At 40.7% G+C, this 23277-nt stretch overlaps 1 protein-coding gene across 1 annotated transcript in view; it reads left to right on the top strand.

The window, feature by feature from the left end:
- col7a1 (collagen, type VII, alpha 1) overlaps positions 1–23277 on the top strand; it is a 59498-nt gene that overhangs the window by 5758 nt on the left and 30463 nt on the right. Inside the window, exons 2-42 of the mRNA XM_074669127.1 lie at positions 4111–4183; positions 4472–4652; positions 4739–4895; positions 4997–5090; positions 5214–5372; positions 5467–5624; positions 7281–7410; positions 7492–7611; positions 8967–9122; positions 9573–9692; positions 9800–9949; positions 12429–12542; positions 12861–13007; positions 13152–13277; positions 13385–13531; positions 13797–13919; positions 14159–14428; positions 14604–14747; positions 14863–14994; positions 15227–15373; positions 15743–15877; positions 15979–16128; positions 16212–16348; positions 16439–16565; positions 16657–16800; positions 16925–17094; positions 17225–17266; positions 17387–17413; positions 17504–17548; positions 17672–17800; positions 17884–17955; positions 18057–18092; positions 18172–18225; positions 18347–18421; positions 18635–18748; positions 20598–20624; positions 20724–20777; positions 20892–20963; positions 21051–21110; positions 21732–21767; positions 21859–21903. Coding sequence (XP_074525228.1) covers positions 4120–4183; positions 4472–4652; positions 4739–4895; positions 4997–5090; positions 5214–5372; positions 5467–5624; positions 7281–7410; positions 7492–7611; positions 8967–9122; positions 9573–9692; positions 9800–9949; positions 12429–12542; positions 12861–13007; positions 13152–13277; positions 13385–13531; positions 13797–13919; positions 14159–14428; positions 14604–14747; positions 14863–14994; positions 15227–15373; positions 15743–15877; positions 15979–16128; positions 16212–16348; positions 16439–16565; positions 16657–16800; positions 16925–17094; positions 17225–17266; positions 17387–17413; positions 17504–17548; positions 17672–17800; positions 17884–17955; positions 18057–18092; positions 18172–18225; positions 18347–18421; positions 18635–18748; positions 20598–20624; positions 20724–20777; positions 20892–20963; positions 21051–21110; positions 21732–21767; positions 21859–21903 — 4590 coding nt within the window. The 5' untranslated portion in view covers positions 4111–4119. The remainder of the gene's footprint in view (positions 1–4110; positions 4184–4471; positions 4653–4738; positions 4896–4996; positions 5091–5213; positions 5373–5466; positions 5625–7280; positions 7411–7491; positions 7612–8966; positions 9123–9572; positions 9693–9799; positions 9950–12428; positions 12543–12860; positions 13008–13151; positions 13278–13384; positions 13532–13796; positions 13920–14158; positions 14429–14603; positions 14748–14862; positions 14995–15226; positions 15374–15742; positions 15878–15978; positions 16129–16211; positions 16349–16438; positions 16566–16656; positions 16801–16924; positions 17095–17224; positions 17267–17386; positions 17414–17503; positions 17549–17671; positions 17801–17883; positions 17956–18056; positions 18093–18171; positions 18226–18346; positions 18422–18634; positions 18749–20597; positions 20625–20723; positions 20778–20891; positions 20964–21050; positions 21111–21731; positions 21768–21858; positions 21904–23277) is intronic.

The following is a 23277-nucleotide window of genomic DNA, read 5'->3' as shown; positions in this document are numbered from 1 at the left end:
GACTGCCCTGTACAGAGGTCTCAATCTTTACCGCAGTGGTTGTTGGTTCAGCTTCAAGCCTCAGCTCTTTGCTGCATGTCTTCTACTCTCCACAGTTCCTGACTGTCTTAAGCAAAGTTCCTCGAGATTGACTCAGAAAAAGCATGGCATTCATCTTCAGGATGTTTAGTTCTTTTGCTGGAAGCTACATTAGCTGTAACAATCTTCATATAACGTGAGAACTCTCTAATGTAGCTCTGGTGTGCTATGAATGATATCAAGCCTGTCAGCACGTGTTAACTACAGCTGTCTTTCATGTGGGCTAGTTCTGACGAAGGCACAAGTCTGGTTTGGTTCAGAGTTTCAACAAATGCCAAGAGACAAAAACGACCAAATCCCAGATGATGTTGATATTCCTTGCATTCCTATATAGCCTCAGAAACAATCCCTGCCTGTTGTTATTCTGCTGGTCTCACGTATATTCTATACATTTGCTTTAATCTGCTAAAGTGGTTTCCCATGATGCTGCCAAAAATGTTTACTTTAGCTCAACAGGGTAGATGAGAGGTATGCTTCATGGGTCCACATCTGACAGCTATTTGCAGAAGCCACTGTATTGTGCACTACCTCTGTGCTAAAGGTGAATGTTAATAGAGGTTGTCATGAAGAGAGACACTTTCATTTCAACAAAAAGCTCTGTTAAAGAAAAGTGAGATGAGCTGTGTCGGAAGTCTTCTATGTCTGAATTTAAGATGACACTGGAGTAAATGATTCACTCAGAACATTTTTGTGTTCTCCATGTCCCAAACAACAGCAGAAGTCTGTTTCATTTTTCCAGACTGGTACATGTTGTCCATACGGTTCTAGCATCTGCATTCCAGACACCCAGTAACTCGAGGCAGACACACAATCTGTGAGGTGGAGTTGATTACAGTAGTGAAGTTTGAGGGTGTTGAAGGTCAAACTTTAAAGATTGGTCCAACCCCCCCTAACTACTGAGGAGGCCAGTCTTACCAAAGTATCTTTTTTGATTTGTTCTTCTGACAACAGGAAAGAAAACATTTTTTTTTTGGTTTTCATGTCGTAAAACTGAGCAATACTTGCAATTAAAAGACAATGGAAGTTCAGTTCCAGACATGACAATTAGTGGAAAGTACAACATTGGCTTGGAATTACTTTTGCATGAAAAAACAGGATTATTACTCATTTACAGCTTGCCTTGTAGTCATAATTTGAATAAAAATGATCTTTTGCGTACCCCTCCTGTGGGTTGAGTGATTGTGGCTTTTATGTACAAGAAGCTCCTGTGATACATGACAGGTATGAGCCTCCATCTGTCAAGTTTTTACCATCAAAAACATCTATCAAAATGAATTCTATTATGCACAACAGCACCTCTACTTTTTTCTTTTGTACTTTTGTTGGGTGAGGGTGAAGTAATTCATGTGAGACACCTTTTTAAAATGTTATTTGCTGGAGTCTTGCAACAGTTTTTGTCAGTTCAGCTTTCTGGTTGTTTTGCAGGCCAGAACACAAATAAAATCCCATCCACTGCATTAAAAACTGTTACAGTTACAGATACAGTTAAAACAGTGCTTTTTACCAAATCCCACCATTCAAGAAAAGTTGCAGTCCCATCTGTGTGTTTTGAAAAATTTGTTTTTAATTATTCCAATGTTTTTGCAGAGTTGGGGAAATTCCACTGCAGACAGTAATATCACTGAAAAAAAAATCAGTCTGCAGTTGAATTGCCATACTATGTACTCAGCTCGTAAAAAACAGGGGTGAATTAAAATAAGTACTGGTTATCTAAATTGGAAAAAATATATAATTTTCTTAATCTTGGCCTTCTGTGTTTGTAATATTAACACATGTGTAAATTGTCAGGTGGGCAAAAGTGGACTACACTATGCCCAGAGCTTACCCAGGTTGAGAGGTTGTTTGAGGTCATTCTGCGGAGGCCTGTGATGCTTATTGTAAGTTCTTGCCTCAGTTCCTGTGACTACAGTTTGTTTAAAAGATTGTATGGAAGCTCTAAAGGGTCACTATTAAAATGTTTTTCTTTGTTTTCTGAGGATAACTAGTTTGTTTCAGTTGTTTTCTTTAGATCTAGACCTATTTATCTGGTTATCTCAAGAAAGCAAATCTTGTTTTCTCCAGATAATGAGATAATTTTCTGGTGGTCTAAAGATCAAACCACTAGGTTTGAACCCTATCATAAGCCAGAAGATGGTGAGCCAGCTGCCAGAAGTAAAATAAATGCTTTCATCTGTACAAAAAAACTGTGGACTTCCCACCTAGAAAGCACATTGTTTACACCAGCACACACTGCTGTATAACTTATAAAATGTCTTTAATTTGACAAGAAATGACACCAACAGGTTTGCACTTAGAAATGATGACTTGTTTAAAAGATCTCTTTAAAAAAAGTGTGTGCCAACCAGGGATTATTTTTTCTCAGTCTTGGGTGCACACATCATAATATTACATAGCTCAGCATCATAAAGCGTGCAACTTGTAGTTGGAAAATTAATCCTGTTTTAATTAACATAAAAGTCATCACAGGAACAAACTGAGTGATCACAATATGGGTCTCAGCATTTGAAAGGACAGCAGGAACCTCTTACTTGGCACTGACTGCATTGTTCTCAAATCAAACATGGAGCTGATGTTTAAAGTGCTGCTCACAAGTAGCCTTAATACTGTGAAATTTAAACAGACCTTAAGGCTTGACTGGTATGAAAAAAGAGACCTCAGCAGTGGTTAGACAGACTGTAAATATAACTGTTCAAAGAGATGAGACTGGCAGGCAGGATATCAAAGACAGTAGGTGGGTCATAGCAGGTAAAGACAGGATGAATAGTTACAACTCCAAGGAAACATACGTAGACAATCAGACAAATAACAGGGCTGAACTTGCCTACCCAACATATGCTGGGAAACAAAAGACTAATAGGATGCAGCTGACAGGAAAGTGACAAGCTCATGCAACTAGCAGAGACAGGAAATTCAATCTGGATGAATGGTAAGTAGCTGAGGGATGGCAGCATTTCTGCCACCAGGAGAGGGTTCAACACAGAGACTGGTGTGGCCTGAGGACATAAGAAAAGCAAAAGGAAGGAGGGTAAAGAGGAGTATGCAAACAAAAACAAGGCCTTAAAGTCTGCAGGCATGTCAGCATGATATAACCACTGTGTAGTTTTTTAGTGTTAGGGATGGGGATCAAAAACCGGTTCCTGTTGAGAAACGATAAGAAATGTTTCAATCCATCTATCATTAGCCTTTGTGCTTAATGATTCCCTTATCAATTCTTTACAATATTATGCCAGACTGGTCTGCTGTAGCTATCTTAGTTAGCAGTTAGATAACGTTTCCAAAGAAAACTCTGATTCAGGATTTTCAGCTTGAAGTTTTACTGAAAGAGCTGACTTCATAAAGAAATGTACATTACTCTCTCTCAGGAGATTCATATTCAGTACATTCGAAATGGTATAACTCTCCTTATTTACCAAAGTAACAAAATAGCGCAAGCTTCATGCTAACGTATATGGGAAACCGCATTGATGTGCTAGCAGTTGGCATACATCAGTATAACTTCAGCTTCAAAATAGAATTTCACCTTTCATCACAGAAACATATCACATCAACTCTTTGCAAAAAAATTCTGAGAATTTCAAATGTCAAAAGCTAACAGGCAATTGAAAGGCTCATGGCTGACTTCATAACGTAAAGCTTCCAAACAACATGAACCATTGCTATAACTACTTTGAGACACTAGATGGCCTACTTGAATTATTAATATATTACAACACAGTACATCAACGTCACATTGTGTGCAATTTTTACCTGTTTCTGTATAATTATGCCCAGAAATATCCAGACTCAGGGACTAATTACATTTTATTCACTTACAGTATAAACTTAATAAAATGTTGTTGACACAGAAAACCTGTAAAGCTACTTTTTGTATCAAGAAAATTCACAACAGGAACTGATAAAGAACCAGATCGATAAGTAGCATGATAAGGGCGTCAGTATTGACATAATCTTATCGATTCCCATCCCTAGTTATTTTTCAGTTGAAACTGATGATTTTTTAAAACGCATAACTATTGTATTTTTGGTCCCCAGGTTGTGAAGATGTGGAGCAGGGTAATCACTGTGATCATCCTCCTGTCCTTCATTAAACAGGCTGAAGCGCAAGGTATATAAAAGGCATATTTTTTTCTTCAGAATTCCTCTCATATATTAGTGTTAACATACTTTATGTTGGGACATGTAAGGTTCATGTATATCACATTCCAGGAACAAGACAATCCAAGGGACTTCATTTAAACAAGAGAAGCTTAAAAACAGCTTGAACAAAAGAAAAAGTGTCATAATTTAAAAAGTTCAAAAATATATGTATGAAAGTTATGGTGCTGTTTCATACAATAAAGACACATTTTATCTGTATGTACTCACATATATCTTTCTTTGCTTGCACTCACAGGCAGGTGTAATAATGTTCGAGCAGCAGATATTGTCTTCCTGGTTGATGGCTCCTCCAGTATCGGCAGAGCTAACTTCCTGCAGGTCAAAGGTTTTATGGCTGGAATCGTAAAACCATTTGCAAACTCTGTCAGCCAGACAGGGATACGATTTGGGGCCATTCAATACAGTGACACCTCCAGGTGACTCACAGAATGAATAATCAGCCTTCTACTTTCCTGTACATGCAGTAACAAAGAATCTAATTGCTAATTGTCTTTCCCTACAGAGTTGAATTTACTTTTACTACCTACCTGAACGGCACAGAGCTGGTCAACGCTGTGCAGAATCTGAACTATAAGGGTGGAAACACTCGTACTGGTGCTGGGCTTAAGTTTGTTGCTGATAACTTCTTCAACCCTGCATCCAGTCGGGATGTCCCAAAGGTCTAAGAAGTGGCTGCTTTTTGATGATTCAGAATTAATATACAACATATATTAACACTGTCTTTCTTTGACTGTACTGGTGGGTTTTATTTAATTTCTAGATTACAATACTGATAACAGACGGGAAGTCACAGGACAGCGTGCAGGAACCAGCACAGAAGCTGCGCAGTCAAGGAGTGCATGTTTTTGCTGTTGGTAGGTGTCTCCCCAGCTGTCTCCCCAGCTGTCTCCTCTTTATGACTCAGCAGTTTTTTCAGACTTTCTTATAATCTGCCAAGATTTCTTTCTTACTCTGCCAACTTATTGTCTGCTTGTTAGGTATAAAGAGTGCAGACAAGAATGAGTTGGCTCAGATCTCCTCCCAGCCCAGCAGTGATTTCACCTCTTTTGTTGGAGACTTCAAACTGCTGAACACACTTCTTCCTCTCGTGAGCCCTCGAGTGTGTTCCAAAGCAGGGGGAGTGTATGCTAGTGATGGTGTGTTGGGCACATATATAAAACAGAGTATTATTGAACACTAAATTATCAGACTTATATTTTACTGTATCTATTGTTACTGTCCTTCTCTCAGAGGCTTTCACCGGTCCGTCCAACATTCAGTTCACAAGCCAGACAACTGATTCTCTGAGATTTCGTTGGAATCAAGCAGGGGGACCAGTGAGCGGCTATGTGGTCCAGTATGTGCCCCTCTCTGGCCTAGGTCAGCCTATAAACTCTGAACTACGTCAGGTGAGTCACCCCTTGCCTTCAAAATCACAAACTTTTCCCAAATAAACAATGTGCACATGACTATCATAGCAAATGCCACTTTGTCATCAATTTTTCCATTTTTCTTCTGCTCTTTTCGAGACAGGTTACATTGACATTGATATCCAGCTCATCCTGAGAATTCATGTTGTTTCTATGTCAAATTAAATAGATATAATCCCTCCAGCTCATTATGGGTGTGCCCTGTGTTCTCCTAACACGTCGACTTGCCAAAGAAACTCCAAAGGGGGCAGCAAGTCCACCAATGTTGGATGCCAGAACTTGCACTGGAAAAAACTGAAATCTTATCAAGTGATTTTGTCTTACATTCAGTAGAAAATGTAGTCTTGGACTAAATATAAGCCACATTCGCCTAACCAGTCCAGAAAAATGTTTTGTTTCAAGTAATTTTAAGAAAAAAATTAGGTCTGAATTGCTTTTACAAAGAAAAAAAATCTGCCAAAAGAACAAGAGAAAAGTTACTTGTATTTAAGACATTATTATAGTCTGAAGCAAATTTTTGAGCAAATTTTTCTTGTTCAATTAGCAGATTTTTTAGCTTGTTACAAGCAATTCAGACCTCATTTTTGTCTTGAAATAACTCATAACAAGACATTTTTCTAGACTGTTCAGTTGAAAGTGTCTCAAATCAAGGATGATGAGACATTTTTTACTTCAAATGAGACACAAACACTCGATAAGATTTAAGTTTTTTTTGCAGTGTGCTTCTCTTTTTGATGTAAAGAAGAAATAGCTCTACTCCCAACTCCCCCATGAGTCCAAGCTCTTGAGGGTGTTTCTCCAATGTATTTGGCTGAAACACATTTCAGCCACTTCTTCAAAGCTTAAATTGAGTCAGAATGTAGATCTAGTAAACTGAAAGCTCAGGCTCAGCTCCCTCTTCACCACACCACTGTCATAATAGCTCCACTAAGATGTCAATTTTAATGAGATGTGATCACATCCAGCATCGATCCTTGACCTCTTTTCTCTTAGTTTGGCACAGAGCAAACTTAGGTCTTCTTAAAAGAAAAACAAAACAAAACAAAACAAAACAAAAAAAGTTTGCCTTAAAGGTGCTAAGCATCATTCACCAAGCTCCCTCAGAGTCCATACTGTGTAAGTAATGTACCGATATTCAGCTAGGCAGGATATTGCAGGTACAAACTGACTCTGTATGCTGGTAATTTTGCCAACCTGACATATTTGTTCTGGGGCTTACTGAACCTTGTTTGGAGCACTTATAATAGTTTTATGAAAGTTTTGGTATTAGAGGAAGCCGGGGTGGTAACAGACACTCCTGACACATGATGACAGGCATGAATATGACCTAAACTGCTGTAGTGAATGCCAGTGTAAAGAGCCAAAATCAGCCCTGCTTCTCCTAGAGAAACACTTACCTTCAACTCAGGCTGAGTATAAACATGTCTAATGGGTGGATCTTCATGTAGGTGCTATGGAGTTTGAATTTTGGCAGAGCAAAGAGTGAAATTCCCTTCTATGCACCCTGGCAGACAAAATAAAGATAAAAGAATGCCACGACTCAGCCGTCTATCATTATGTTTCTGTCGTGGTCTTTGCTAAAACTTGTTAAGGCACTGGTGGTTTACAGAGATGACCTTTGCTTTGCACCTGCAGGAGACACTACCTGCCAGCCAGAGGAACTTCATTGCACGAGAGCTGAGGTCAGGAACTGACTACCTGGTGACCGTTATTGCCCAATACCCAAACAGTGTGGGAGAGTCTGTTTCTGCCAAGCAAAGGACTAGTGAGTAAATGACTGTGAAAACATATCTGCCAAAACATAAGCTCTCATTCACCTGCTATGTTGTGTTTTCACCACGTACAGGGTCTCTGCCAGGGGTCTCAAGTCTACGCCTGGTCCAAGCAGGCTTCTTCTCTCTGTCTGTGGGCTGGGATCAGCCTTCCTCTCCTGTCCAGGGCTACAGACTCACATATGGACCAAGAGGTCAGGCAGACAAATATGTCTGTTTCTTCTGTTTCTTCTGGTCTTTCCTTACACATAGCTGACATACCTTATCTTTTTGGAAAAAAATGTTTTTAAAGACAACCCTTATACCATGTTGTGTAACCTCCACAAGCAAAAAATGAAACAATCATAATATTTTCAAAACATTTAATCAAAAACGACAAGACGTGAAACAACCAAAAAGTTGTTCCTATTCCTGTTCTGTCTGACACGTTTATTACACAGAATGGGCTAGTAGAAGTCAGGTTTGAAGAGTTGCATACAACAAAACGTAAATACCCTGATAGTTGTTTGTTATCATGCAAAGATTTGTTAAATATATAAAGTGAACTATGCTCTTTCTCCTTTTTCACGAGTATTTCACAAGATCAGACAAAAATCTCTGCTTGTTATTTGTCCTTTGCTTTTGTTTTACCCCCACTGAATTTATACTGGCTCTCTGCAAACTCTGAATACTGTTGCAAACCTTTTGGCTTTGAGTCAAGATCAGCTAGGTCACACAAGCTACACAGAAATACATCAGTCACACTTTCTTTTGAGCCAAGACAAACTGACACTAAGTAATTTTATGCACTGTTGACTGCTGACAGAGTTATCGTGTCACTTATGCATAAAAATGAAAGAGCAAAAGAAGCTACAGGAGAGAATAACAGTTAGCCTGTTGGTAGCAAGTTTGAAACATGTCAAGAATGTGTAACATTTAAGACGGAGCACAGGAACATGAGCTTCTCCAGCACCTTAACCCCCCTAGGCACTGACTGTCAGTGAGGATTTTTATAGCCCATTCATTACCATGAACATCAGATATATCTTATCATCACCAGTATTGAAGTAACATAGACACTGAAAACTCTTACCCGTGTCCCAGATCACAGGTTATTTTGCTGTTGTGATTTTAGAGACAGGGTGTGGTGCTGATCTGTTAGGATGTCTGGGTTCTTATGCCATGATTCAGGCGTAGAGGAAAGTGGGCCCCCAAGGGCTGATATAAACACTCTCTGTTTTTGAACATGTGGCAGGAGTGCCAGTCTCACATGGAGCTTGTGTGAGTGTATTTAAATGAAGTCTGAGTGTATGCTGTAATGAGAGGTGTGATGTTTGTACCTGTTCCTTTGTCAGCCAGTCCTGGCATGTGTGCACATATGATACAGATAATTCAATCATACAGGACTGATCCTGACAGAACTGCAGCTTGTTGCCAGCTATTTTTTTCCCAACGACGCATGTTCATGAAGTGTAGAATCTATTATTGCTTTAGGTGCACCAAGTGTTTAAGTTTCTCCTGTATGCTTTTCATTATCTTTATCATTATATTTGTGTGGTTTACCGGACAGGTCAGCCAGCTGCTCAGCTGTTGGAGCAGTCTCTGTCTGCAGACTCCAACTCCATCACTCTGGAGTCCCTTCAACCTGACACAGAGTATGTCATCAGTCTTTACCCGCTGTTCCCCCGAAACTCTGCATCCCCGTCCGTCCTTAACGCTCGCACATGTGAGTTCACCTTGGGACCTTTTAAAAATGTCATTTGTAGAGATTCAAGATTGTGATTGTGGTTAAATATTTTACGAGAAATTACAATGCAGCACTTAAAGTCCCAGTTCTAAACTATTTGTCTGTGTTGTTTTCACCCCTCCCCCGACAATTTGGTACTTTTACTATCCTGTGAAAAAAAATCTTTTCCAGCTTTCTTTTAATATTTCTTTCACTAATCAAAAAGGGTTTTTGGATTGCTTTGTCAGAAACCAGTATTTATTTCAGTGTTTCCTCAACAACCAGTAAACACTCCTCACAGGGGTCTAGAAAATTTTGGGTTCGTTAAAAAAATGTATCACATGTGATCCTTCTTTTTGTATGTTGATACTTTTTCTTTTCGTTGTGTTTCAGTATAGTAAGGCAGTGGTTCTTAAAGCATCTGTGTGTTCATGTTTTTGCGTGTGTCAGTGCGCCTCGAGGCAGTACAGCAGCTTTCAGTGGAGACGGAGTCAGAGGGCAGCGTTCGTGTGCGATGGAGAGGCGTCAGTGGTGCACGGGCTTACCGTCTGGTCTGGGGACCATTTACAGGTCAGAACAAAGCATCAAGCTCCAAACATGTTGCATTTCACTCTCTCAGCATTTTTTTCCCAAGATTTGCAAACAGATGAATTTTTCTTGTGTGTCTGTTGACAAAGGTCGAAATGTGGAGACCGTGGAGGTGGCTGGTGACAGCGAGTTCTACACTTTGACCAGACTGCAGGTGGACACGGAGTACATTGTGACTGTCATCCCACTGTATGAGGGCGACAGAGAGGGGCCTGTGGCAACGGCTCGGTTCAAAATAGGTAGGCTGGCTTGAGAAGTTAATCATAAAACCATCCTCTCTGTGCTGCCTGTTTTCTGTGTTCAGTATTCTCTAAAACACACTTGGACCCACAAAAAGCTAATTGCCACAGTTTACAAAAAATATATATATACATTATTGAGCAGCTTGATGTTTTTCACCTCAGAATCTGTTTTCCAGTGGGTGGTTTCATCTTATTTGCCCTGCCAACTACAGAGGCAGAAAGCAAACAAAGAAGATTGCGACAATCTCCCGAGATGTTTGTCTCTAATTAAAAAAAACCTACACGTGTTATTGTTTATTTCTGATTGAAGCACATTTTCAGCACACCTACACACTCATTATACAGACAGACAGACAGACACACACAGACACCATCTGTCTTCCCTGAGTCATGTCCATATGGAGTCACACAGGTCGGCGTAGTGTTATTTGAGCGGTTGAGTCAGTGAAATCTCTGTGTGGCCCAGTTCTGCTATCAAAGACGTGAGATGTATACAGTGTGCTGTGTTCAGTTTACCACACACGCACTCAAAACTGAGCTTGTTCCTCTCTTGTTGTTTCTGAGTAAACCAGCTCAAGAATCACAGTTTGTTGTGCCTGTGGCTTGTGATGGCTGTCCCTTCTCATTAGGAGAAAATGTTGGCCTTTTTTTTTTTTTAAGCAAGGACCGCATTTAATGAAACCCACATTTCTACTTCTTACGTTTAATTCATAAATATGTATGTGGTACCTTAAGTATGAAGGATACCTTGTTGTAAATAGTAAATCTTTTATTAAACATGACATTAAAGTTTTGGTTTTATCTTCCCCCACGTTTCCAACCACTTCAATAGAATCCAATCAAGCATCATGATGTGTTGTGGAGTAAATGTTGAACTTGTTAGTGTTTAGTCTGGCTCTCAGGCCCTGGGGGGACGTCAGCCGGTGCCAGTTGCTCTTACACTGATCTGAGACTTTGCTTTTTGGCCCCTGTGATGCACACTGACATTTCCTGACTGATTTATGTTCATCACACGAACAAGCAGAGCCCTGTGGCCACATGCGGTTTGAGAGAGATTTTTTTTTCTCGTATCACTGACCTGTGTGAATCTTTTGCTCTTTGCCAAGGAGTGCACTTTTCTTTTTACCATTACGGTCCACTTCACCAGCAGCCCGAGGGTGGAGGTGTGGCAATGCGCGTGTAATTTATTTAGTCATGAATAATAGACTTTTGGCACCGCATCAAAACAGGAGTTTTTACATCATTTCACAACACAGATGAGATCGATCTGAAATCTGATGATTAGGGCGTGATTATTTATTGGTTTCATTGCTTCTCGTGCCAAGATACTGCATCAGGCCGTTAAACCCATCCATCCAGGTGCAGATTTAGTGGCAAAGGTATCCATGATTAACTACTTGGTTTGGATGTTCAGGGTTGTTTGTGCAGACGAGTGGGATACTTGCTAGTGTTGAAGTGTCAGTGTGTGAAATGAGGCAGATATATCTTTGTATCTTCAGCTATAAATAAAGAATATACTGCACACTGAGTGTCATAGTGTGTGTGTGTGTGTGTGTGTGTGTGTGTGTGTGTGTGTGTGCGTGTGCGTGTGTGCGTGTGCGTGTGTGCATGCGTGCAAGCATTTAAAATTCTTGACACATCCCCTTGGAGTTGTTCATTTTAGCTCTTAAAGTTTGCAGATTTTCAGTTTCTCTGGTTGAAAATAAAAGGCAATGAAGTTAGCTTTAAGATGAAGTTTTGTACTCTGGTTTTTCTGTCAGGTCTGTGTAACAGTTGTAGAAAAATGCAGCATAAACAGAGAAACCACATTGTTAGTTCCTGTATTATTTATCCCTGTCACAAAATGTTTTTATATGTGATGCTCAGGGTGCCAAGTTCTTTTTAAGCATCCCAGTTAAAAAGGTATAAATCACTTGCTAACATTTAAGTGAGCTAGCCAACAGTGACGTTAGCAGTAAATAAAGCTGACTTCCTGTTTTGACTGAACTGTTTGTGTCTTATAAATCACCAGATATATGGCTTTGATTTAAGATGGGACTAGATATCTGTTGAATTTTTAACAAATATACTGGCTTTACAGGTTCTTATCAAGTTTTGATATAAGTAGTTAATTGTTAGGTTGAGCTAGCTAACATTAATGTTAACTGAAGACTTTTTTTGTCTGTTTTGACTTAAGTTGTTTTAAATGAATTTAAATTTATCTGCTCTAGTGGCCCAATCAGGTCAGACTTGCTCCTGATTGGTCAAAAAAGGTAATTGCTGACGTCAGCAAATCGCCAAAATCCAACCAGCTCGTTTTAGGTCAGGATTTTACATTCACAAGCACTACTAAGTACAGGTTTTGTCATTAAATATCACATTTTGTGGGCTGGGAGGAAAGCCAAAGACCCACAAGTTTCACTAAAAGACTTAATAAAGTGATTTTTGCATAATATGGGACCTTTAACGTTACTTTTGCTTATTGTGTTTTCCTCAGAGCGTCAGGAGCAGCAGGTCCTTAATGCGTCCACCGGACCCTCCACTATTCGCCTCAACTGGAGACTTATTCAGTCATCTCAAGGCTATCGCCTGGAGTGGAGGGAAGGGGAAGGTCAGATTTGCACATGATATTTATATTAGTTACTCTTTTAGTTCTTTTTATTACTTGAATTTTTATGTGGGCTCTCCAAGGATGGCTGTCTAAATTGGAAAAAATTATCATCATGATGAAATAAATTTTTGTTACTGATACAGCCTGCATCATTACAATGAAATGTAGTTAAGATGCAAAGTTGGGATGTTACTGCATCAGAAATTTAATTGGTAGTCACTTAATGTACTCACTTGCTGCCAGATAGTGTATTAAATGCAACTTGATGGATAAACTGACATTGCTGGCAGTGTGAACACAAAGGGTTTCTATTTTCAGGAGGCCGTGTCCAGACCCTGTCCTTTCCTAAAACTACCACCAGCCATGAGCTAACAGGCCTACCACCTGACACAGAATATATCATCACCCTGTACACCCTTTATGAGGGTCGAGAGGAGGCCACACCTGTCTCCACGGCATCCAGAGGTCTGTTACCTGGCCAGGATGCTCCAAACCGTGAATTCAGTCGTAACTGATATATGGATCATAAGAGTTGAGTCCAGTGTGGTTGAGAATGTGTTTTAAGTAGAAATGATTGTTTGAGGAGTCCTTTATTCTGTAATGTTGCAGAGGAACAGCCAGTTGGTAAAGTTTCCAACCTAAGAGTTGTGGAGTCCCTGGGTAGCACAGTCAGACTGGGCTGGACGGGTGTAACAGGAGCCACGCAGTACCGCATTGTTATCCAGAACACAGAGGGTAGGCTGACTGTTTCTTTTTTTGTTGTTGTCTATGATTTTATTTTTTTATCTGTGCCTCATTTTGAATAAAAATGTGCGTGAAAGCAGTGTGACTGTGCATTTCAGCGAGAACAGAGGAAGTAAGAAGTATTCCTGGTAACCAGACGACCCTTGACCTCAGGGACCTGACCGTTGGAGTGTCTTATGGTGTCAGTGTCACAGCACTGGTGGGAGAAAATACAGGAGAGCCTGTGACTGTCCTAATCAAACCAGGTGTGATGAACATTGAAACTGTTTTGCCTTTACCAACCAATCCTGAACCAATCAGTGTAGTGCTTTGATTAGCGGAAAATACAGAGATGAGGTTGATTTCTCCTTTGCTTTCTGTTTTCAATGACATAACCCAGTGTGCATGTCAAAATATTTATGAATACATTTGAAAACCTTGACTTAAGGGTTTTGAATGGATAACATTTTCTTCTTTAGTATTTTGATGCTGAATTTCACTGCATGAGGCTCTGCAAACCCTGTCTTTTAGAGCAAGGTGTAGGCAGAGTGACGAACCTCAGAGTGACAAACACAAACGGACGGAGACTTCGAATTGCCTGGACAGGTGTCACAGGGGCAACAGGATACAGGGTGACTTGGCGACAGGGAAATAGTAAGTGTTGTATGTTGTAAGATGTCTTTGAGTTTTAAAGCCTGTGTGAGTGAATTTGTCTCTACACCACAGTTGAAATAACAGCAGGAGATATATGTTCTTTGATCTTACTTTATGGCCCTTTTTCGAAACAGAAGCAGCAGACTGAAGCTCGGTGTCAGAACCTCGTTCATTATATTGGCCTGTGGTCGAGGTTTTTTAAGAGGGTCATTTTATTCACCCTTGGTTCTGCTTTACAGGGGCAGAGCAATCCCGCCTTCTTGGGGGAGAGACCTCGTCTTTCACTATTGATGGCCTGCAGCCAGATGAGGCTCTGGTTATCGGTGTCGCAACTGTGGTTGATCAGCGTGTAGGAGAGGCAGTCACACTGTCTGCTCGGACTAATCCTGTAAACGGTGGATCAGTGTCTGGCCTTCGTATTATTGATGTCACATCTGAGAGGATCCGCATTGCCTGGTCACCATCCACTCGGGCAACTGGCTATAAGATCACTTGGCGGCGGGCTGATGGTACATCATCATTTGAATAAGTGTTTGGAAATTTGTAGCAATAAAAATCATGAAAACAGGATAATAAATCAAATTTGGGCAATAATCTTAGTGTGAACCGTTTCCATTTATAAGTAACTGTAGTTAAAAAAGAGTTTCAAACTCTCCTATCCTTTGCTGTGGTTTCTTGGTGCAGGAGTTGAGACAACTCGTAATGTGCCTGCCGACATCTCTTCCTACACCATTGATGGCCTGCAGGCAGATTCAGCATACAGTGTGTTGGTTTCCTCACTCAGTGGCTCTCGAGAGGGGAGTCCTGCCACCATCAGTGTCAAAACAGGTACGACACAGACTCTGTCAAGTAGATGTTGGTGTAGTTGTCTTTTTTTAAGAAAGTTGGGTACTGTAAGGAGATGACAAATAGAAAAAAAAAGTGCTTTTTTTTTAATCTTCAGAGTCAGATTCATCTGTGGTCGGGACTGTGACATCACTGCGGGTCCAGGAGGGTCGTGGAGAGGTTGTCCGAGTCACTTGGGTCGGTGTGCAGGGAGCCACAGCTTATCGTGTTTCCTGGAGGAGAACGGATGGTACATCTTTTTCATCTCTGTCTTTTCTTTTATTCTTTCATTTATTTATTTTGCTTATTTAACTTTACTTAAAGCAAATCTGCTCTAGCTGGAACCACAAAGGACTGTTATTCGCTTTAGTACAGTCATCAAATGATCAAGTTAGTCCTTAATAAGAAATATGCAAGAGTAGAGTAACAACATTACTGTGTGTGTTTACAATCCACTCTGCTGTGACTCTGTGCTTCTGTAGGTGGTGAGGAGAGGAGCCAGTTGGTTGGAGGAGATGTGACAGCAGTGGATTTAGACCGGTTGGACCCTGGAGCCCAGTACGAGGTTCAGGTCCTGGCTGTGGTTCAAAACAGAGAGGGAACCCCGGTGTCTGTCAGAGTCACCACACGTGAGTATTGTGTTTATTTTTAGGGACCCAGCAACATTTTCATAAGTGGAGAAAGTTCAGAGATCAGGGAATATCAAAAAAATGAAGCAGAGCATTAAATTCACCCCAACAGAGTGAATGGATGTTCAGTGATCAATGACTTGGTACTCTGTAAACTCCATCACTTTACCATGTAAAACCTTAACAGTTCTCAAAGCCCTTCAAACATGACGTGCAGGTAATCACAGTGTAATTTCTGTCTTGTTGGCAGAAGTCCAGTGTTTCCCCACACACATAATCCCATATTTATTCAGTTGAATCAGATGAATCCATGGTTGAATGTCAGTTTACACATCGCTGTGTATTCACTGAGTGACTCTGTATGTACAGCTGGTACCTCCACTCCAACCCAACGAGCTGCCACAGCTCTACGTGTGGCTGAGGTTACCCAGAATTCTGTGCGGCTCAACTGGGATCCACTGCGAGGTGCCACAGGATATATTCTTCGTTGGAGAGATGTGACGGGTAAAACAGTAAATCATATGCCTTATAGCTTTTTTTTTCCCCTACCAGACTGATATGTTCATGCTCTGAAGTTCATCATAATAACTGTTGACATTTCTCAGATCTTGGTGCAGGCTTTTCTGTCACTTTGACCCCGGGGACCACCTCCTACCAGGTAACTGGGCTGCGTTTAGGCAGACAGTATCGCTTTACAATTCAGCCAAGTTTTCCAACTGGACTAGGACCAGAGACCTCTGTGGATGAGCACCCAGGTAACAGCAAACCAACCCAGGAATTTACCAAACCTCAATCATCTTCTCTCCTTACTTACCTAAACAAACTTCTGTGGTCACAGTATGTGTGGGCGGGCGTGTGGATGTGGTGTTTCTGGTGCCTGCGTCTACTGATCGTATCCGTCTTGCAAGACCTCTGCGCGATCTCATCACCAGTGCAGCAAGATCCCTGAATACTATCGGGCCACGTGACTCACAGGTACATTTTTTTGAGGATATAAATTCAAAGCAGCTAGTTTAGAGGAGCAGGACTGAGAGCTCAGCTGATTATTTTTTATCCCTGTTCCAGGTTGGTGTTGTTGTGTATGGCTACAGACCCAAAATATGGTTCCTGCTGAACCGCCACAGTAGGTCTGACACCCTCCTACAAGAGATCCAGTCCACTCCCTTTGATGAAGGCCCAGGGAACAACATCGGTCAGTCTGTGTTTTCATATTCTTCTCCATCTTCCTCTTCCTTTCTGTTGTGTGTGTCAACAGTTGTGATAACATCTGTCTCCCTCTACAGGTGAGGCAGTGACTTTTGCCAGACAGTACCTCCTGAGTCCCTCAGCTGGACGCAGGCCTAGGGTCCCAGGTGCTGTCGTCATCATCTCAGACCAAAAGTCAACGGATAACCTCACTGTGCCAGCCAGCAGTCTTAGAGCGACAGGTGCCCTGAAATTTTCGACTACTTTAAAAAAAAACTCTGTGACACGTTTTCCCCTCTACGACACTTTAAGAAGCTGGAAACTCAGAAAATGTTGTGGCACCTTTTGTTTCTGTGTGTTTGCTAGGTGTGACCGTGTTAGCAGTTGGCATGGATCAGGCAAATACTGAGGAGCTGCGTCGAGCTGTGACGGATGGAAGCACCCAGAACATCTTGTATGTCCGGGATGGGACACAGTTGGACAGCATACATGCTGATCTAGCAGACTTGCTCTGTGGAGTAGCCAGAATACCAGAGGTAAGGCAAAGTGTGAAAACATAAACGTTTTTGTTTTTTTTTGTGGCATTTCATTGGAAACTGATACAAAGCGGTATGTAAAACAATTAACTCCCATCCCAGCCTGATATTGTGTCTGTGTTTTGTTCAGGTAACACCAGGACCTGACCAGTGCACTGTTCAGTGCCCTCGGGTGAGTAGTTCTCAAACTTTACTCCCTGTTTGTCACAGTCTGATCAGCTGGTTGGCTCTTCCTCAGCTTACATAGAAATAATACTCTCTGACCTGTTTTTTTCTTTGCCTTCTGTTTTAGGGTGAGAGGGGAGAACGTGGAGAGAGGGTATGACGAAAGAAAATTACACAAGTTTATAAAGATTCTACTGACTCAAGAACCGTTTCCTTTAATTTACATTTTACTTGGTCTCCCAAGGGTGAAAGCGGCAGAGATGGTGCAGAAGGGCGTAAGGGAGAGCCTGTGAGTTATGACTTCCCACAAATCTATATAAATCCCTTGTTGCAGTAAAAAGGTTCTGCAAAGTTGTTTGATGAACTCACCTAAATGGTGAACACACATACGTTTGTATGTTTGCTTGTGTAGGGCCGTGATGGTTTGCCTGGGAGGGAAGGCCCAAGAGGACCTGAAGGACGCCCAGGTCCCCCAGGTCCCCCGGGCCAAGCTGGCCCATTTGGCCCTGACAGGGCAGTGAAAGGAGAGAAAGGAGAGAGAGTGAGTCATGTGGAGGCCGTTTCAAACTTTAGAGTTTTACTAAATGAGAACTGAAGGTGAAGACATGTATTTTTTATGTTTAGGGATTTCCTGGTATTGATGGAAGTCCAGGATTGCCGGGACGTCCAGGTGCCCCTGGATCTGCAGGGCTCCCAGTGAGTTAATGGGAGGATTACCCATGGATGAACCATTTTGATGAGACTGTCTTGTTTAATGAAGACAGATTTAACACTGTGTTGTTGTTTTGTGTCTGCAGGGTTCACAGGGTGTACCTGGTGTCAGAGGGGACACAGTGAGTATCCCAGATTCTCCTGTACTTAAAAGTTGTTGAGTGGTGTATTTAAGTTTCAGTACCTCCTATGTTTTTCCAGGGTGGACCAGGTGGGCAAGGGCCACAAGGACCAAAGGGCAGCAAAGGTGAAAGGGTAAGTTGAAATTCTCATCTGCAACACAAAGCAATCTTTTACTTGTATCCTTATTTCAAGTGCACATGGCGAGCTATGATGTGGATGTGCTATTATGATAGTGTCATTCCTTATGTTTCAGGGTGAACCAGGCTCAGGTGTGGCTGGGGGTGGTCTCCCAGGGAGGAAAGGCGAGCCAGGCATCCCAGGAATACCTGTAAGGAACAAATCTGAAAGCTGTCGCAGAACTTTTGATGACAGCCATCTAGCAATTGTTTCATCCTGGTCCAGATGGTCCCATAATTCCTCTTTGATTCAAACTAACTCTTCATACTTTCATCTGTGAAACAACGTGGGCTGGGTTTATCTGTGCAGATGCCCCAGATGCCTTCAGTCACTCAATCCACCAAATGTTGTGTCATGTTTGAAGGGTACTCCAGGTCGTCCTGGCACTGATGGGGCCAAAGGTTCTTTAGGAGTTCCAGGGACACCAGGCCAGGATGGTCGTCCAGGTATACCAGGAACACCAGGACTCTCCATTAAGGTTTGCCCACTCCTGAACTTCTCCCCACATCAGTTTGATCATGGACTTGACTATCACACAAAAAACAAGCTTGTTTTGATAAATGCATCTGTGTCAGATGATAATCAGCAATACCCTCTGTTAATTTTTATATTTTATTAGATTTATTCATTCTAAATATTTTATGCGACTGACCCTCAACATTTTAACAATCAATCATCATCAAATTCCTAAATATCTTTTTGTTTTTTGTCAAAAAAGGACACAAAATGTGTTTTCCCTAAATTATATTTTCTACATCAAGACAATGTATTTAACTGACTATTTTAAATTTCTGCAGGTCATATACAAGTGAACAAAATACAAATCTACCTGTCTGTTGACTTAGTAGCCAAAGTGGGTCTCCACATGAAGTTTGATCCACCTGATAGAAAATTAAAAACAAAAATGTGTGTTTGAGAACGTTCTTAACATTTAATGGGTGCTTGATTATTTAGTAGCATCTGTACTTTGTTCTTATACTGGATTCGAGGTTCTGTTGACAAACCAAAAATACAAGCTTCATCTGTGTGAGCTTAATAATCATAAACTATCAGCTGCAGTGTTTCTGTAAGTAGTTTGAACTGACGTACAGTTGGATCTGTGCATTAATGTGACAGTGCTGCATTTAGACCTCTTATGTATATGATGTTTACCGTGGGTAAACTATTTATTAAGTTCCCCCTCTGCCATTTGGTTTTTAAAACATGTAAATGCGCTTGAACTTTTAATATTCAGGCTGTTTTCATATTTTTTTTATGATTCTATGTCAAGATTCAGGCTAACAGACTTGATTGCAATGCAATGAAATATAAACTCAGTCCATCCACCCATCCATTTTCTTAACCACTTATCCTGTTCAGGGTCCCGGGTTGCTGGCACCAGCTGTCATTAGGCGAGAGGCGGGGTACACCCTGGACTGGTCGCCAGCCAATCGCAGGGCTGACACATATAAACTTAGTCTATAAATCTAAATTAATCATGTGTTATGTTGACCAGCTCTCTGGATAATATCACTGCAATAACTGATTTGCATCTTTTTAGTCCTCTCAAAGAGTAATACTGATCTCACATCTTACAACATGGAGTTTCTTGGCTCTGGCCACTCATCGTAGATATCTCAGACACAAGTGTTATTTTCAGACTTGTGCACATGGTGGTAGCATTGAGCCACTTGTGTAGTTTTTCTGCTTGAGGCGCAAGCAGCTGATGTGTGTCAGGGAACAAATTCTTATGGAATATTTGGTTCAAACATAATCATTTTGAATATTTAGTCTCAATGATGAACATCAGGAATTGTTTGGGAATCTAAAATCTGTCAAATGTGAATTTTTTTCAAATTTGAAAAGCAAGAAATCACCAAGACTCACTCTCTCTTCATTGTAGAGTATCCTAAAAACAGTTTAATCAGTAAGACAGATACCAAAGACATTTTCAGACATTTTGGGAAAAAATGATGAGTCTATAGTGATTATAGTAACTACTAACTACAACTACTAAAAGTAAGTACTTAAAATATGTATTATTAAATATTGTGCCAACTAGCTCTTGGATATGCTTGCATCTTTTCAGTGAAGATTGTGTCATAATTTGTGCAGACCAAAAGGAATGACTAAGTTCTTATTTCTGTAGTTTTAGTTTGATTTTTTCATGTACTTGATGCGTCCAGCACTATATCAAGGGGCTGTGTGGAGGAACAGTGGGTGCATTACATGTGATTGAATCAACCTTGCAATTTGTGTCCACAATATATATGTTTTTTGATCGTCCCAAAGAAATTGACCCAAAAATACTCTTCGTCACCTTGTGTGTTTGTCTTATCTTTCTGCAGGGGGAGAAGGGCAGCACAGGAGAGCGGGTGAGTCACACCATCAGCAGCCTGTCCTCTTGGCGCAAAAATGTCCTGAGGAGCACACATGCATAATGATCCTCTACTCTTATCTCTCTTTGCTGACAGGGACCTCCAGGAGTTGGCAGCGGGGTGGCCGTCAAGGGCGAGAAGGGCTCCTCAGTAAGAGCTGTCAATCACTGCCAGTGTGCAGTGTACATGTTTGGTTTGCAGATAAACCTAGTTTGCATGTGCGAGGGTGTATTTTGCATTTGCTAATTGCATTTTTATTATCAGGGTACTCCAGGGGTTCCAGGGACCCAGGGTCTTCGAGGACTGACAGGACCACCAGGCAGCAAAGGAGACAAGGTATTTGCAAAAAGAGTCAGTAAAAGAGTGTTTGAGCACGTGTGAGGTCTAACTGAGAGAAATTATTTCTTTTCTGTTTCTTTTCAGGGCGATGGTGGCGATGGGGCACCTGGACCTCCAGGTAGACAGGGCGAGCCAGGAGATCGAGTAAGTTGAACACACTGGGAAATTAGACAGCTGATAATAAATTCAGATCATACTGAAAACACTCTGCTCAGTGACATGACTGTACATTCCCTGTAAACCACACAAAGTTTCAAAACTTTCATCCACAACTACAAATAAAAGATAATCACACAGATGTCCAGAAAACATGTAAACCCTGTGGCTTTATATGAAAAAACCTTTTCTCTTCACCTGAAATGAAAGAGATTGCTGTCTGACTGTTTGGGTGATATGACATGGGTGATAAATGGGCCACTTTGAGCTGGACAAATAATTTTGTGGCAGTTTATGTGATGTTAACATTTGCAATTGGGAAAGTACCGTGGAAAAGGAAATTAAATCTTTTGTTATCAGGTTTCAATGCTATGCCTTTTACAGATACACATAAAAAGAGGGGTTTGGGGTGGATAGACATGCTGTGTCTGGGAAATTAGAATATATCTTCACCACTAAAGATAGTCAGTGCTTTTGTGTTTCAATAACGGTGATAAAAACATGTTTTTATGTGCTTTTATCCAAAAAAACAACAAAAACATGGTTTGAACATAATGCCCCTTGTGTAGTTAATAGATTTATGCTTATACATGTTTTTGTGTCTTTTAGGGTCCTCGTGGACCTCCAGGAGAAATTGGTTCCAAGGTAAGACAAGGAAAGACAAGGAAAGTAAAACCACTTCTTCTGTTGGCTTTAAAAAGAAGAAAGACACCCATCTCTCCCTCTGCTCTGTTAGGGTGACCGAGGACAGCCAGGTGAGGCTGGGTCGCAGGGAGACAGGGTGAGTCATGTGATTTCAGAATAAATCGGAGGTGTGTGTGCATGTCTGTGTCTGTGAGAGTCTGTTTGGGGCTTTTAACAGTCAAAATGACTGTGATCCAGAATTTTACAGCTATGCTGCCAGGCTTCGTATTAATGTTCACCACAGGGAAATGAACATGCAAATTTACCAAAATGTAAAAAAAAATGGGATGATAATCAAAATGTGGCTCAGTCTGATTTGAAGCTCATCACGCTTGGAAAAGCAGTGGTTAAAACCATGGAGACACATTAGACTATCATTTTCTGCAATCTACATGCTGCAGAGAACTTGGTGTACCTAAACAGAAGCTTCTTATCCAGTTTGATGGATGCCTGTATTTGGGATATCGAGAGTAGCTGTGGTAATGGATAATAAATGAAGGTCATCAAAATCAGCTCAACATTTGTGTGATTTTTCTCTTGTTTTCCACACACATTTATTTTTTGCTGTAATCAGATAATACACTTTGCAGAAATAGGCTTTGAAGCTCCATCAATTACAAGCAGCAGATGATCCCAATGAGTGATGAATGATCACCTTATTCACTTCAGACATTCTTCAAACCATTTTTTTCCTTCATCCACAGTCGTGGGGGCAACCCATTCATTCAAAGTTTGTGTACAATGCTTGTTTGATTTTAAAATATATTATAGTGGGTGAGAAAACTTGCTAGGTTTGACCAACATTACTTCCTCTGTCATCACTGCACTGATGCTTTTCATTTTCTCTTAAAGTTCAAGCACTTGAAACCAGTCACTTTTTAAGAGGGGCTTGTATGTGATGGTTTTACACCTGGTTGGCACTTGCTGATACTTGGTGTTGCTCTGTAAAACGTATAAAATTAAAGTAATTTACTGGTGAAACTGCTGCCTGTAATTTACTATTATTTTACAGTATCCTTGTTGTTAAAATTAATACATTAAGTTATTGCAATTAAATGAACTGTATACTGCTGTATACATATAAAAATACATTATTTTACTGGCAGTAATTTCACTAGTAGTCTACAGTACATATACAGTTAGTGATGGGTACCTTCCACATGTGAAACGATACTGTACTGATGCCCAGTACCTGGCAATGGTGCTGAATGGTACCAATTTTCAGTACTTTTTTGTGTTTACTTGGTAAAAAATAGCAGTTTGTTTAATAGTAAAATATATATATATTTTACAATTTAACATACTTATTCTTCAATATATAACCTTGCAATGCTGTGTTCATGTTCAGCATGGAAAATTGCCTACACCCTCTCTCCCTCACAGTATCAAGATGCATTCAGGTGCCTAAACATGGTACCTCTTGTCTTAATGTGAATTGGTACCCAGTTCTTTTGACAGTTTTAGGTACCTA

This window comes from Halichoeres trimaculatus, unplaced genomic scaffold, assembly GCF_033239565.1.
Source record: "Halichoeres trimaculatus isolate MK-OKI-2021-1 unplaced genomic scaffold, fHalTri1.1 fHalTri1_scaffold_1, whole genome shotgun sequence".
NCBI classification, from domain to species: Eukaryota; Metazoa; Chordata; class Actinopteri; order Labriformes; family Labridae; genus Halichoeres; species Halichoeres trimaculatus.
Note: the sequence above shows the minus strand (reverse complement) of the source record. Positions and strands in the feature narration are given on the sequence as shown.